Raw genomic sequence first — 17,499 nt, 5'->3', positions numbered from 1 at the left:
GCGCACCTGTAAAAAACAACAACAATGCACTTAGAATTATTTACTCTTTGTTTTCCAGAAATCCTGTTTATTCTATTTTTTTCTGTGTGTCTTCTTTACAACTGAGCCTCTGCTGTTTGTACCTGGTACTCTTCGAAGGTGGTGATGTAGTGCGTGTAGATGTTACTCAGGCCGGCGATCACCACCTCCGAGTCCCTGAACGCACCCTCCGACTGCAGCTCCTAACACACACACACACCCACACACACACACACACACACACACACACACACCCACACAACACACACCCACACACACACACACACACACACACACACACACACACACACACACACACACACACACACACACACACACACACACACACACACACACACACACACACACACAGACACAGTATGATCACATGACCTGTTGCAGATGTGTTGATGTGTTGTGTCCTCGTTGTGTCTCACCTGTTTGACGGCTTCTCTTAACCTCCTCCCCGACATGGTGCTGAAATATAAAAGGACAAAATATAACAAGAAAAATGTAAATGAATATTTCACATGTATTTTTTTATTTAGAGTTAATAGTCTCCTAAAAAGACACTAGAAAATAAATGTTTTTTTAAATATTTTTTACATCTAACGTTGACCATTCATATCATATGAAACTCATTTTGGAAAAACTACAATTCTCTGTCCATGTACTGTGTATACTTGTATAAAGTCCTCAGTGGTTGAATACTCAACTACAACTCAGATTATGAATACAAGATGAAATAACATTTTTTAAAGTATTTGATTTGTATATTATTATTATTAAAGTGTTTTTACGTCATCTCTCCAGGAACGGCCACCACAGCTACAGAGCCGACAGTGATGATCTGAACGTCAACGATCTGAGGATGCCAGGGCAGAGGCCAGTTCATCTACACACACACACACACACACACACACACACACACACACACACACACACACACACACACACACACACACACACACACACACACACACACACACACACACACACACACACACACACACGCACACACACACACACATATATGTACATGTCGGTTGCGATATTTATACGATTTCTCCACTCGATTTTTGTTATATGAAGAGATTTTATTATTTGTATTTTTTTGTACTTTTCCAAAGTTTGGAATGATATTTTAGTTTTCACAATTTTTTTTCTTATGTTTGAAGATTTTCTTTAAATGTTCTACTTTTTCCCGAATAAGTTTTGAATAATTTTTATATTTTTTATATTTATTTCAAAGTTTGTTGGGATTTTTCCGTGTTGACTCAAAAAATGTTGGACATATTTTAAAATCTTCCCACACTTTCTCCAGTTTCACTCGAATCTTTTTTGGAATAATTTTAGATTATTAATTCATGTTTTTAAGATTCCAAAAATGGTTGTGATGTTTCCTCTCATGTTATTTTATGGGCACATTTAAATAACGACAACAAATACAGATGTTTAACCCTCGGTGTGAAAGCGCCTCACCTCCCCGGTGTTGAAAAGGATGGGTTTGGGATGATGACACGCCTGCGACTGATTGGACGGCTCACCCACCAGAGCATCTCTGATCCCGTCCCAGAACGGGTCGCCCTCCACAGCGCCTAAAGAGAGAGGCGGGTTAGTGATATCCGTAATGAGCGGCCTCCGTGCCTTACCACAGCATCTGGCTCTATATCGGACAGGGCTACTATGTTAATTGCTTTAATGAGCATTTGTGTTCTGTGGCTCTCTGTTTGATTCTGTCACTAACTCTGCTTCTGTGAACACTACAGTCGGTGACTCTGAACAATGTGGTCTGGAAAACCCTTTCAGTTTTACTCCTTTTACTGTTGATGTTGTTCGTGAAGCTTTAACCAAGTTAGATCCTAAGAAACCGGCCGGCCCGGACAACGTAGAGCCTTTCTTTTTAAAGATAGCTGCAGATTTTATTGCTCCACCTCTCACTACTCTTTTTAACCTCTCTCTCAGCACGAACACAATTCCAAAAGTATGGAAGTCAGCGTATGTCCTGCCTTTGCTAAAAGGAGGGGAGGCCACCTTATTAAAGGGATAGTGGAAATTGAACCCCAAATAGTTTCGTTTGAACTTATATACAAGCATAATTACGTACCAAAACAATCACACCTGATTAAAAAATATAATAATTGTCTTACGCATGTTAGAAGCACTTTATTGCAGCTTCCCCGAACTTTTTTAGAAACAAAATTATCGCTTCAGCCAAACCGGAAGTGACGAAAACTCAGGAAGACGAAACGATAACAATGGCGTCTATGCAGAATGAACGTGGAAGGGCAAATATACCAGACAAAGAAGGATTGTACGAGGTATCCAGTGATGATAGCGAGTCAGAAACATCCTCTCGGCTTTCCTACGAAAATGTAGTTTTAGGTGTAGGCTGTACTCACAGTACTGTTAGTCTATCATGTCTATATGATGACTGTAGTGTACACATTCGACACTGTGTACCGGATTATCGGATGACGAGGCCTCCGGTCGCCTAATCGACAGGCAATAAATGGCGTTGTACACAATGGTACAGGCTAATGATGCATTAAATCAGCTAGAAAACATAATAAAATACTCACTTCTTATGTATTCCACTTTCAATTTGAGCTAGAGACAGAGGAATCTCGAAACAATCGTCAGTAAAATGACGGGAGCACACGACTGCCGAAGTACTCGTCAGCTTCGGCTCTGAAGTTTGCCCGTGTTATCTGAACAAATTTCACCAACTGACGACGAATGGCTGGGTTTCTTGGAAACGCATGCGTCGAAACGCCATTCTCTGCATTTGCTGTCGCACTACAGCCATACAAAACACATCTATTCACCATAATAAAGGTCGGCTATTCACATGAAAATTCTATTGAATGTCCGCCATTGTTTGTGCCCGTCGTCCTTTGTTTTCGTCATCACCCGAAGATTCCCGACGATTACCGAAGTATTTCGTTTCATTGAGAGGGCGTGGTCGGGAGCAGTAAAATTGAAATAAAATGAAACTAGGAGCATGAAATTAAAAAAAATTGTTTATTATGCTTATTTTTAATAAAAATACATAAGTTAAACCCAAAATTCGCGGATTTCCACTATCCCTTTAAATAACTATAGGCCAATCTCTAAATTATCAGTTCTGGCGAAGGTGCTCGAACGCCTAGTGAGTGAACAAGTAAAGGAGTTTTTATGTACAAATGACATCCTGTCTAAACATCAGTCAGGCTTCAGAAAGCAACACAGCACAATGAAAGTGGTGAATGATGTGGCGAGTACTTTAGATAATAAGCAGAGTTGTGCAGCTCTATTTGTTGACCTGTCCAAAGCGTTTGATACCGTCGATCATCACATCTTAAAGCAGAGGCTACTCAGTATCGGCATATCCAGCCATGCAGTGGGTGGTTTGTGAACTACCTCTCTGAAAGATCCCAATGTGTTCACTTTGATGGGCTGTCTTCTGAGTGGTTAAACATTGCTAATGGTGTTCCTCAAGGTTCTGTTTCAGGTCCACTTTTATTCTCCATCTACATCAACAGTTTAGGTGAAAATGTCGAAGGAGCAACCTTACATTTTTATGCGGACGATACCGTGATGTACTGTAAAAAGTACATCACGGTATTCAGGAGGCTGGTGTTAAATTAACTGTTTTTAACATTATTCAGACTCAGCTCTCTGAACTAAAGCTTCTTTTAAATATTGATAAAACCAAGATAATGCTCTTTTCTAAAGCTAAAGCTAAAAATACACCGGTGACTGCTTTGGATATTGTAACTACGCAAGGAATACAACTTGAAGTGGTTACCTGTTACAAATACTTGGGTATCTGGCTTGATGACTGTCTCACTTTTAAATTTCATGTCAATAACCTGCTTAAAAAGCTGAGGGTTAGACTAGGTTTCTTCTTCAGGAACAAGTCCTGTTTCTCGCTTGAGGCCAGGAAAAGGCTCTGTGACCTTTTGACCTGTGCTGGACTCTGGTGATCTGATGTATATGAATGCACCTGCCCATTGCCTGGTCAAGTTAGATGCTGCGTATCACAGCGCACTGAGATTTGTGACAAATTGTAAAGCACTTACGCATCACTGTACCCTGTATACCAAGGCAGGTCTGCCATCACTTACTGTACGGAGGCTCAGTCACTGGTACTTTTTCATTTACAAAGCCATGTTGGATAAACTACCATCTTATATCTGCTCTCTGATCTCTCGGCGAATTGAAAGTACTTATTGCCTGAGATCGAATGCTGTGGTTTTATTAAATGTGCCAAGTGCTAGGACTGTCTTAGGGAAGAAAGCTTTTAGATGTGCAGCTCCACTAACATGGAACAGTCTGCAAAAAGAATGGAAAATTACCAAGCTAGTACCACTACATGTTTTTAAAGCTCAGTTGGATGCTCCAAAATCAGATGCTGTTGGTACCTGTACATGTGGTTAAATATGTCAATTGTAATCCCTGTACATTTTGCTGTATGTCCTTTTGTTGTTCTGTTGTTTATGTCTTCTTGTGGAACCTACTGCTGCAGGTCTCCCTTGAAAAAGAGATCATTGATCTCAATGGGATTTTACCTGATAAATAAAGGTTTTGAATTGAATTGAATTGAAGTGGGATTCAAACCAGAATGATGGAGGAAATACATTATAATGACCTTCAGTATAATGACGTTAGAAAGACTGTATAATCACCCTGAGTAAAGTTGAGGTCTCCTCCTCCGTCTGTTGTTCCCGCTGCAAAACTGTGACCCAGAGCTGGTTTACATGTACTGGCCTGAAGATTCAAGATGTAAGGCTTTATTTTCCTTTGTACATCAGCTACAGTGTAGATGTGTCAATGAAAAACGTAGGTCACAGGCTCTTCCAACAGTGCAACATATGGACATAGAACAAATATAACAGCTAAAATAGTGCAAGAAAATAAAAATAGAATAGAAATAGTGATTAAATACATAAATAATAATGCACTAAAATCCAACGAGAAAAAACAAACATATCAGATAATTCTGAATTTCCACTTCTGCTTTTCCTCTCTTTTAGCTCCCTTAAGAAAAAGCTTGAGCTACACATGCTAACGTGGCTAAAACCTGTTCTCCGTGATGTGTGAGTGGCTGACCGTGTGTGTGGTGTTGATCTGGACAGTAACATCCGTCATGTTGACCCACTGATGGGCCGAGTGCAGAACACCTGTAACCTCTTCCACTGCAGTACCATACAGCTCCTTCAGGGGGCAGATAATACACACACACACACACACACCACACACACACCACACACCACACACACACACACACCACACACACACACACACACACACCCACACACACACAGAGACACACCACACACACACAGACACATACAAACACACACAAACACACACACACATGCTTGTCAGATAAATTGACTGAATTTGATAACCTCCAATAAAGGGTCCCCACAAAGCACTACGTGAAAATGGCACCCCACAATGTACTAAGAACAAGTATTTTAATTGTTTCAATTTTTTTATTTATTCCTTGTAACTCTCTTCAAAACAGTTTCTCTGATGGGCTGAGTGGACACAACGGATGTAAAATAATACAAATACTATTTTCCACTTCCACTGAATTACATTTTTAACCAACTTCAGTCCTGAAAACTGCCACAAAAAAATTCAGATTTCTTAAAAGATATTTTTTAACCTAATGTAACAATATTTGAATGACTTAATGTACAGTAAAGGTTAGGTAAATATTAATCTATCCCACACACACACAAGCACACAACACACACACACACACACACACACACACACACACACACACACACACACACACACACACACACACACACACACACACACACACACACACACACACACACACACACACACCCCACCACCTTGGCCTTCATGTAGATGCTGTGTCCGATGATCCTCGTGCTCTCGAACATGTCGGCTCCAGGTCCAAACGCCCCACACTGCTTAGTCTAAAACACACACCGTTTATGGTCTGCTATGTGTGTGTGTGTGTGTGTATGTGTGTGGTATTTTGTGTTGTGTGTGTGTGTGTGTGTGTGTTGTGTGTGTGTGTTTACCCCTCCCACGGGACAGGAGCTGTTCAGGTAGTCACAGGGCAGCCCGGTGTTCATGCAGCGAGGACCTTTGGTGTTCGGACTGACGTCTCCGAGATTACTGGATGAGAAACCAGCAACGAAACCTCCCTGTACACACACACACCACACACATACACACACGCACACACACACACACACACACACACACCACACACACCACACACACACACACACACACACACACACACACGTTTACCTTTTTCAGACCAAAGGTAGAAATGATCATTTTGTGTAATGGCGCCACCTGTCCAGGTAGCTGTTATTACACAGCGTCATTTAGCTGGAATTCTGGATTCCCCCCAGTGTTGTCATGGTATGATCATTGTTTTTTATCCGAATGAAGGTAGACACAGTCATATTGTGTGCCGGCGCCCCACCTGTCCAGGCAGCTGCCCGCGGTTCTTGTCCTGCTCCAGCAGGTAGGAGGCGTATCCCATGTTGTCGCTGCTCACCATCCGGTTGGTGTAGTTTCATGCTGACGGCGTGCAACCGCAAACCCAGCTGTGTGTGTGGGCATAAACATCGTCATCATAACAGTGTCATATAAACATGTAAAACATATAGTCTTATACTCTGATTGCCTTTCACAATGTTAAATTGTATTTTAGTCTTGTATGTGTTTAACAGAGACAGATGCTAAGGATTTACATTTCAGGAGGATCAAGGAAGTGCAAAAGGTGGATTTACAAATGGGCTAAAGGACTGGAGGGGTTCTATGGTTTAATGGGGGGGTGTTTTAGACGATGCCTCAGAGAATCTAAGGGGTTTCTCTCCTATATATTGTGACTGTAAACTGTATTCTGGGATGAAGCTGCTCTGTTCCTGCATTTCAGATCTATTTCACCTTTATATTGACTTTCTTTATTGTTTGTTTGTGTGTATCCTTTGTTTAACCAGGTGAAAGCCCCTTGAGATCAAAGATTTTTTTTGTCCACGAATCATTTATCAGTTTCTCTGAAGAATTTCACAAACAGCAATCGTAGGAAATTATAATTTTAATATCCCGAAAATCCTCGACCCTAATCCTGGGCCGTTATTAATGTAATATTTTGTATAATGTAATATCATATATTTTACTACAATGATATTCAAATTTAGATACTGCTATATTTTACTATATTTTTAAATATTTTGTAATGTTATAATATTTTTCTCATATAGTTTTCTATCTGTGTTTTTAATTGTGTTTCCCTTGTATGTCTGCAGCACGACACCAAGTCATATTCCTCGTACGTGTACCTGCTGATAAACCTGTTTCTGATTCTGTTTGTTATCATTTGTATTGTTTTTTTATTATTTCTGGCACATTTTTTACCAACAGTGATATTGATACATTCTTACTAAAGGTGTGTTCTCACCTGAGCATACCGATGCCGTCTCCGTCCAGATTGGTGAACTTCAGAACCAGAACCTGTTTATCCGTGTTCCACTTATACCTGATGATCAATAACAACATCAAATCAATAACTTCTTCACTTAAAGTCATGGATTACTTTGTTCTCTGAGAGTTTGTGTACCTGTGTCTCTCGCTCTCTGGGTTGTTCAGGTACGAGTGAGGACTTCTGTTCAGGCTGCTGTCCTCCAGCTCCCCCCGACTCCGGAAGATCCTGCCCGGCCCTAATGCTGCTGTGGGCTATGTCTATACTCTGGAAACAAGGTGATACTTTCATAAGTAGTTTGATGTTAATATTTATTGGATTGTAGCTGACATCCTCGTGGATTCCTCTTCTTATTACAGACACATGCATTTCCTAACATTCGGTCTATATGCTGTAAAATGTATTATCTCTTGATTTCCACACGGCATCTATTGCACGTCTGTCCGTCCTGGGAGAGGGATCCCTCCTCTGTTGCTCTCCTGAGCTTTCTCCCATGTTCCCTCTTAAACTGTGGGTTTCTCTGGAAGTTTTTTCCTTGTACAATGTGAGGGTCTAATGACATAGGGTCCTAAGGACAGAGGGTCTAAGGACAGAGGGTCTGAGGACAGAGGGTCTAAGGATAGAGGGTCTAAGAACAGAGGGTCTAAGAACAGAGGGTCTAAGGAACAGAGGGGTCTAGGACAGAGGATCTAAGGACAGGACGATCTAAGGAAGAGGGTGTCATTTTTCCTATACTGATATTCTGAACAATCTGTGCTGTTGTATTTGCTGTTAAAGTGTCTCTACTGTAGGCTGTTTTTATTATATGTTACAGCACTTTGGCTCCACCAAAATCGTTTGTGCTATATAAATAAAACTTGATTTGATTTGATTTGATTTAATATAGGCTATGTCTATACTCTGGACACAAGGTGATACTTTCAGAAGAAGTGTTATGTTAATATGGGCTATGTCTATACTCTGGAGACAAAGTCATACTCTCTAAAGTACAATTGTATGTTAACTAAGGCTATGTCTATACTCTGGAAACAAGGTAAGACTTTCAGAAGTACAGTTTATATGTTAATATTGGCTATGTCTATACTCTGGAAACAAGGTGATACTTTCAGAAGTAGTTTATGTTAATATGGGCTATGTCTAGACTCTGGAAACAAGGTGACACTTTCAGACGTACAGTTATATGTTAATATTGGCTATGTCTATACTCTGGGAAACAAGGTGATACTTTCAGAAGTACAGTTATATGTTAATATTGGCTATGTCTATACTCTGGAAACAAGGTGATACTTTCAGAAGTAGTTTATTTAATATGGGCTATGTCTATACTCTGGAAACAAGGTGACACTTTCAGAAGTACAGTTTTATGTTGCGATGGGCTACATCTATACTCTGGAAATAAGGTAGGAGTTTCAGAAGTACAGTTAATTGTTATTGGGGGCTATGAATCACTTGAACGCGCTGTCTTTAAACAACTCTCTGTTATCTCAATCAGAACAACCTTCTGGATCCGCACCAGTCTGGTTTCAGAGGCAGGTCACTCCACAGAAACTGCTCTCATTGCTGTCACGGAGGAACTGCACACTGCCAAAACTGCATCCCTCTCCTCTGTCATCATCCTGTTGGACCTGTCTGCTGCATTCGACACGGTGAATCATCAGATCCTCCTTCGCACTCTCCAAAAACTTGGAGTTTCTGGACTCTGCACTTCCCTCCTCACCTCATACCTGAAAGACCGTACCTACAGGGTGACTTGGAGAGGGTCTGCGTCCGACCCCTTGTCAATTAACCTACGGGGGTCCTCAGGCTCTGTTCTTGGTCCCCTCCTCTGCCTCCTTGTACACAAACTCGCTCGGATCGTCATTAGCCCGCATGGTTTTCTCTTACCACTGCTACGCTGACGACACCCAATAATTCTGTCCTTTCCCCGCTCAGAGACCCAGGTCGTCGCACGCATCTCTGCTTGTCTAGCTGACATCTCTCAGTGGATGTCGCTCACCACCTCAAACTCAACCTGGACAAGACTGAGCTGCTCTTCCTCCCGGGAAAAGATTGTCCAACTCTTGACCTGACAATCAACATCGGCACCTCAGTTGTTTCCCCGACTCAGACTGCAAGGAATCTGGGTGTGACCCTAGATAACAACCTGTCCTTCACTGCAAACATCGCTGCTACAACCCGCTGCTGCAGATACACGCTTTACAACATCAGGAAGATACGTCCCCAGCTGACCCAGAAAGCGACGCAGGTTCTGGTCCAGGCTCTCGTCATCTCACGCCTAGACTACTGCAACTCCCTCCTGGCTGGTCTACCTGCATGTGCCATCCGACCTCTGCAGCTCATCCAGAATGCAGCGGCTCGTCTGGTTTTCAACCTTCCTAAATTCTCCCACACCACTCCGCTCCTCCGCTCCCTTCACTGGCTTCCGGTAACTGCTAGAATCCACTTCAAGACACTGGTACTTGCTTACCGTGCTGCGAATGGATCTGGCCCTTCCTACATCCAGGACATGGTTAAACCGTACACCCCAGCGCGTGCACTACGCTCTGCATCAGCCAAACGACTCGTTGCGCCCTCGCTGCGAGGGGGACCCAAGTTCCCATCGGCGAAAACACGGGGTTGCTGTCCTGGCTCCAAGATGGTGGAATGAGCTCCCCATTGACATCAGGACGGCAGATAGCTTGCACATCTTCCGGCGCAAACTTGAAACACTCATCTCTTTCGACTCCACTTCGAGCGTTTAGAACGATTAACGAAGCACTTTTATACCAATAAAGGACTGGATTACCTAAAGCCAGTTGAGTAGCACTTGAAATGTTTGGCTCTATGAAACCTGATATACTTATATGATTCTGTTTTCTTCAAGGTTGTGTCTTCCTGGTCGAATGTACTTATTGTAAGTCGCTTGGACAAAAGGTTCAGCTAAATGCAATGTAATGTAATGTAATGTAATGTAATGAATAATCTCTAAAATATTATACTTGTAGGACTTTTATGATGGACGATGTCTATATTCAGGAAAACAAGGTCATACTTACAGAATTAAAGTATTTTCTTTCTATGACCTGAGGCTGAGTTGTATGTAATTATAGGTTATGTGTGAGTTTATACTCTGGAGAAAAGGTGATACTTGGAGTACAGTTTTATGTTATGTTGGGCTCTGTCTAAACTCTGGACCTTAAATGAACCCCACCTTGACGATGCCGTTGACGAGCGGCTCGATGGACTCCTCATGAAGCCTTTGCAGGAGATCATGAACAGCGTGTACTGGAAGTACCGGCCGGCCCGCTGTGGGTGTGCGTTCCCGCTCAGAACCACGTTATCCTGCCGGTACAGGTCCCCGTACTTCAGCTGGCAGCGCCCGCAGGACCTGGACATTAATCAAACACATTACAACTGACTTTAAATTACCCCTATCATGCAAAATGCAATTTTTTTGATGTTTTGTATACATACATATGTGTCCCCGGTGTGTCAGGAGACTCACAAAGTGTCAGAAAATACAACCCTCTCTCTATTTTGAGCAAACACTTCAGAGACATGTTTTTTATATATCTTAGACCTATAATATATGCCTAAAAATGGTTTGATAGGAGACCTTTAAAACTTATTTTGAAGTTATTTGCTATCTCTTCGAGAACATTTTTAATTGGGTTTCCACGGGCCCATGAAGAACATTTCTCGAATAATCTCCAACTCTTTTTTCATAAATACGTACCTCTAGTGTTTATATATAATATATGTTTAATTCTATACATTTAGTTTTTCATATTCTCATGTTGAATTTTTGGGATTTGAGACCTTGATTAATTGGGTTTCCACGGAGAACATTTTGAAATATCTTCTAACATTTAATTCCTAAATTCGTCCTCTAGGGTTCGTATGACCAATAAAAGCCTTGAACCTCAGTGTTTATATATAGTATATGTTTAATATATGTTTAATTCTATACATTTTGCTTTTCATATTCTCATGTTGAAGTTTTGTGATTTGAGACCTTGTACATGTTGTGACCCCTTGTTAAAGAAACTGTTCATCTCAATTGGAGGACTTTTGGATGTAAAGGTGAATGTGTGAAAATAACTAATAAAGAATAAGTTTTTAAAAAATAAACTTCTGAATATATTGTAAATAATTTAAGTCAGCTGTTCCTTTTTTTAAGGTTACAAAAGTGTTTTAGATAATTATGAGATATTTTAAAGAGTTCCCTCCTGGTTATACTTCTAAGTAAAGGCTTCAGTAAAAAGTAATAAGAGATTGTAATATATGTTTAAATGTATATTATATATATATGTGGTGTGTGTGTGTTTGTGGGTGTGTGTGTGTGGTGTGTGTGTGTGTGTGTGTGTGTGTGTTTTCAACCTCCAGACGCAGCCTCTGTGAAATCATTCCCACGTCGGCGGTGACGAAGACGGACTCTGCGCCTCCCGTCGTCGATGATGAAGGCTCTGCTGTACAGGCGGGTGTGAATCCCTGCAGCTGTCTGCTGAGGGACCGCATAACCCATCTACACACACACACACATGCACACACACACACACACACGCACCCACATGCACACACACGCACACGCACACACACACACACACCCACACACACCACACCACACATTTTTCAATAATCTCTAAGGAAATACAATTTGACATCCTTTTGGTTACGCTTTGCCCCAACCCCCGTATGTTAGCCAATAACATGATAGACAGCTAACTAACTATGAAATAAGAAATGAATTAAAATGAACATATATACATATTTGGGTCATATATTAGATATATTTACGTGTATATGTTTGAAAACAGTGTGTATTTTATGTCCAGTATTCACACCGCAATTTCTTCAAGACTTGTTCTCAGTTAAAAAAACCTCTTGCGTCCTAAAACACATGCCTCCACCCCTCACCATGTGACCTAAGTTTCTCATTTGCCATGGTCTACACCGTAGCTAATGACAATAAGGCCTCTCTCTTGTCTGAGTGTCTCCTTATCGCCCCCCTGCTGGTTGCTATGGTCTCTAACTGAGTGTCCCCCTCATGACCCCCTGCTGGTTGGTCTCTAACTGAGTGTCTCCTCATCGCCCCCTGCTGGTTTGCTATGGTGTCTAACTGAGTGCTGGTTGCTATGGTCTCTAACTGAGTGCTGGTTGTTATGGTCTCTAACTGAGTGCTGGTTGCTATGGTCTCTAACTGAGTGCTGGTTGTTCTGGTCTCTACCTGAGTGCTGGTTGCTATGGTCTCTAACCTGAGTGCTGGTTGCTATGGTCCTCTAACTGAGTGCTGGTTGCTATGGTCTCTAACGAGTGTTGGTTGCTATGGACTCTAACTGAGTGCTGATTGCTATGGTCTCTAACTGAGTGCTGGTTGTTATGGTCTCTAACTGAGTGCTGGTTGCTATGGTCTCTAACTGAGTGCTGGTTGTTCTGGTCTCCTAACTGAGTGCTGGTTGCTATGGTCTCTAACTGAGCTGCTATGGTCTCTAACTGAGTGCTGGTTGCTATGGTCTCTAACTGAGTGCTGGTTGCTATGGTCTCTAACTGAGTGCTGGTTGCTATGGTCTCTAACTGAGTGCTGGTTGCTATGGTCTCTAACTGAGTGCTGTTTGTTATGGTCTCTAACTGATTGCTGGTTGCTATGGTCTCTAACTGAGTGCTGGTTGTTCTGGTCTCTAACTGAGTGCTGGTTGCTATGGTCTCTAACTGAGTTGCTATGGTCTCTAACTGAGTGCTGGTTGCTATGGTCTCTAACTGAGTGCTGGTTGCTATGGTCTCTAACTGAGTGCTGGTTGCTATGGCCTCTAACTGAGTGCTGGTTGTTATGGTCTCTAACTGAGTGCTGGTTGCTATGGTCTCTAACTGAGTGCTGGTTGTTCTGGTCTCTAATTGAGTGCTGGTTGCTATGGTCTCTAACTGAGTTGCTATGGTCTCTAACTGAGTGCTGGTTGCTATGGTCTCTAACTGAGTGCTGGTTGTTCTGGTCTCTAATTGAGTGCTGGTTGCTATGGTCTCTAACTGAGTTGCTATGGTCTCTAACTGAGTGCTGGTTGCTATGGTCTCTAACTGAGTGCTGGCTGCTATGGTCTCTAACTGAGTGCTGGTTGCTATGGTCTCTAACTGAGTGCTGGTTGCTATGCTCTCTAACTGAGTGCTGGTTGCTATGGTCTCAAACTGAGTGCTGGTTGCTATGGTCTCTAACTGAGGGCTGGTTGCTATGGTCTCTAACTGAGTGCTGGTTGCTATGGTCTCTAACTGAGTGCTTGTTACTATGGTCTCTAACTGAGTGTTGGTTGTTATGGTCTCTAACTGAGTGCTGGTTGCTATGGTCTCTAACTGAGTGCTGGTTGTTCTGGTCTCTAACTGAGTGCTGGTTGCAATGGTCTCTAACTGAGTTGCTATGGTCTCTAACTGAGTGTTGGTTGCTATGGTCTCTAACTGAGTGCTGGTTGCTATTGTCTCTAACTGAGTGCTGGTTGCTATGGTCTCTAACTGAGTGCTGGTTGCTATGGTCTCTAACTGAGTGCTGGTTGCTATGCTCTCTAACTGAGTGCTGGTTGCTATGCTCTCTAACTGAGTGCTGGTTGCTATGGTCTCTAACTAAGTGCTGGTTGCTATGCTCTCTAACTGAGTGCTGGTTGCTATGGTCTCTAACTGAGTGCTGGTTGCTATGGTCTCTAAAGGCCCTGTCACACTGTCCCGAAATTGACACCCGATGGACACACGATAAAGGAAATGTTCAAATTCGGCTGTGATCGTAGCAACATCGGGCCATTCGTGAGGGCATCTTAAGCCATCGTATGACCGCCGGTGGAGTTTCTCAGGCTCCGGCAGCAACTTAGTGAGCAGCAACTTCGTAAGGCACTCGTGAGGACATCTTGTCAAATCGTGTCATCTTCGTGTTATCATCGGTGCCATCGGGCATTCGCCCTCACTCTGATCGGGGCGAATGCCCGATGGCACCGATGATAACACAATGCCCTCACGATGGCCTTACGAAGGGAAAAATTGACACACGAATTCAACACGAAAATTAACCTTCGCAAGGTCCTTCGGCAAATTTTTGGCATGCCAAAGATTTTGCCACCGCTCACGAAGTTGCTGCCGGAGCCTGAGAAACTCCACCGGCGGTCATACGAAGGCTTAAGATGCCTCACGAATGGCCCGATGTTGCTACGATCACAGCCGAATTTGAACATTTCCTTTATCGTGTGTCCATCGGGTTATTTTATTGCACAACAAAATCATGTAAATATATTATGTAAATAACCCAATTTGTGTTCTGTGAAACTAAAAAGGATATAATATATTATTTTGAAGGACCAGTTGACAGAAAGTTGTTGTTGTTATGGAAACAACATTACGGAGAAAACGTAATATTTTCTACATATAACGACGGATAAAGTAAAGAACAAAGTCTGAAGATATCAGTACAGTATCATAGTACTGTAACATAATTGTTTTTGGTACTTTCATTGCAGTTGTATGTCTTAAATGTAATGTAAATGTTGCCTTCGTGTGTGGTTCGGGGCCATCTTCGTGCAAAATTCACAATTCCATATTCGTGTGTCCATCGGGTGTCAATTTCGGGACAGTGTGATAGGGCCTTAACTGAGTGCTGGTTGTTATGGTCTCTAACTGAGTGCTGTTTGCTATGGTCTCTAACTGAGTGCTGGTTGTTCTGGTCTCTAACTGAGTGCTGGTTGCTATGGTCTCTAACTGAGTGCTGGCTGCTATGGTCTCTAACTGAGTGCTGGTTGCTATGGTCTCTAACTGAGTGCTGGTTGCTATGGTCTCTAACTGAGTGCTGGTTGCTATGGTCTCTAACTGAGTGCTGGTTGCTATCCTCTCTAACTGAGTGCTGGTTGATATGGTCTCCAACTGAGTGCTGGTTGCTATGGTCTCTAACTGAGTGCTGGTTGCTATGGTCTCTAACTGAGTGCTGGTTGCTATGGTCTCCAACTGGGTGCTGGTTGCTATGGTCTCTAACTGAGTGCTGGTTGCTATGGTCTCCAACTGGGTGCTGGTTGCTATGGTCTCTAACTGAGTGCTGGTTGCTATGGTCTCTAACTGAGTGCTGGTTTGCTATGGTCTCAAACTGAGTGCTGGTTGCTATGGTCTTTAAACTGAGTGCTGGTTTGCTATGGTCTCTAACTGAGTGCTGGTTGCTATGGTCTCTAACTGAGTGCTGGTTGCTATGGTCTCTAACTGAGTGCTGGTTGCTATGGTCTCTAACTGAGTGCTGGTTTGCTATGCTCTCTAACTGAGTGCTGGTTGCTATGGTCTCTAACTGAGTGCTGGTTGCTATGGTCTCTAACTGAGTGCTGGGTTGCTATGGTCCTCTAACTGAGTGCTGGTTGCTATGGTCTCTAACTGAGTGCTGGTTGCTATGGTCTCTACTGACCAGAGGGATGTCGGCTGGAGGTCCTGTGCAGTCGGCCCGACCCAGTCCGATCAGGAAGGATTCCGGACCCTGAGGGAACAACAGAGAAGCTTTGAAGGTATTTCAACTATTATTTTCTGCTTTCTGCAAATGAACAATCTGAGTATTTTGTGGATTGTTTTCCAGATTGTTGAAAGATAGTTTTAAAGTGTGATTTCTCCAGAATCGTACGCTGGCCAGAAACAATGAGGAAAACAATAAGAGGTGGAAGATTTTAATGTATTTCCAGAGTGGAAATCTTGAGAATAAAGTAAGACATTTTAGGAATAGAGTTTAGATTTTGCCATTTTAAAACAGATATGTTTAATAATCTCGAAGATAAGGACTTTTTATTTAATCTTACTTTTTAAAAGATTTAAATTATGGATTTGTGATCAATTCATTCTTAATGATGAACGCCTTATTTTTAATAATGTGGCCAATAACCTCAATATATTTGTGTGTGTGTGAGTCGACTGATAATGTCTTTAGTTTTGCGACAGCAACTTCCTAAAGCTAGGAGCCAGTTATTTTTGACTTTATCAAACATCAGGAGGGATTCATGCATTTGCTGGGGACTATTTTCAGCAGCGGATGAATCCACAAATCCAAAGTATTTGAGGCAGAATCAAACCAACATGCTGGTTTCTGTTTCACATTGGATTTGTATATCTCTTTTCCTAAAGCCCAAAGACGAGGGCTAGGCAGACGGGTCCTGTGTACGTTTACTGTTTAATTCACAATAAATCATACTGTAGTGGTTTTTAAAATATAAAAGGTAATATAAATACAATATTTTATATAACAAATACAACTTTTTTGTAACCGTTTAAATTGTTAATAAGAGGAACACAAAAAACATTTACATTTTTTTTAAAAAGGACAAAACTCAAAAATGGGTGTTTGTGAGGACCCACTGACTTTATGGGGACCAACGTCAGGTCCCCACATGGTAGCTACTAAAAGTTTATGGTTAAATATAATGTGTGTACATGTGTGTGTGTGTGTTTCTCACCTGTGTGTGCTTTCCCGGTGGCCATCAGTGTGATCAGCGTGACGCTCACGACCGTCATGAGACGAAGAGGACGGCGAGCGTCGCCTCCAGAGCTGAGACTCTGCGCGTCATGACGTCTGTCCAACGGAAACACTTTCTACAACAAACAACGTCTGCTCGATGGTCAAGACTTCAGGGGAACGACATGAACTGTAGTAAAGTTCTGAGGTTCATCACTTCATTATCTGACAGATCATTTAGAGAGTCAGCACAGACAACTTGTGAGGTTATAAAAGCATTTATAACAATAATCAAAAGAAGAATAAACTTTATTCATGGAGCGCGTCGATAACAGCAAACACACATTTCAAGAGCAAACTGACAATAAAAAAGAAAAGAGATTCCAAAAAATATAAAACACATTCAGAGAATAAATAAAGAAGACAATAACAATGTCATTAATTATAAGTATTCATAAGAAATCAAAACCCTTCCTGTTACATAAATGAATTATAAATCCATCTGATGATTCACATTCATAATATGAACTAAATAAATGTACACAAAATATCATCAACAGGTATTTTGTATGATTTTCCAATACGTGACTCT

At 41.9% G+C, this 17,499-nt stretch overlaps 1 protein-coding gene across 1 annotated transcript; it reads right to left on the bottom strand.

The window, feature by feature from the left end:
• Positions 1 to 122: 122 nt before the first annotated feature.
• On the bottom strand, positions 123 to 17,019 carry asah2 (N-acylsphingosine amidohydrolase 2; the record flags this gene model as incomplete). Its single annotated transcript, XM_034217386.1, is given in 20 exon segments — positions 123 to 221; positions 456 to 495; positions 819 to 913; positions 1,501 to 1,616; positions 4,689 to 4,770; positions 5,113 to 5,217; positions 5,877 to 5,963; positions 6,072 to 6,197; positions 6,488 to 6,611; positions 7,469 to 7,546; positions 7,628 to 7,736; positions 8,860 to 8,878; positions 10,680 to 10,720; positions 10,723 to 10,840; positions 10,842 to 10,856; positions 11,849 to 11,899; positions 11,901 to 11,993; positions 15,876 to 15,944; positions 16,919 to 16,968; positions 16,971 to 17,019. Coding segments are annotated over 20 exon segments (1,566 nt in total), but the record flags the coding sequence as incomplete, so codon positions are not given.
• Between the last annotated feature and the right edge of the window lie 480 nt (positions 17,020 to 17,499).

This window comes from Gymnodraco acuticeps, unplaced genomic scaffold, assembly GCF_902827175.1.
Source record: "Gymnodraco acuticeps unplaced genomic scaffold, fGymAcu1.1, whole genome shotgun sequence".
NCBI lineage: Eukaryota > Metazoa > Chordata > Actinopteri > Perciformes > Bathydraconidae > Gymnodraco > Gymnodraco acuticeps.
Note: the sequence above shows the minus strand (reverse complement) of the source record. Positions and strands in the feature narration are given on the sequence as shown.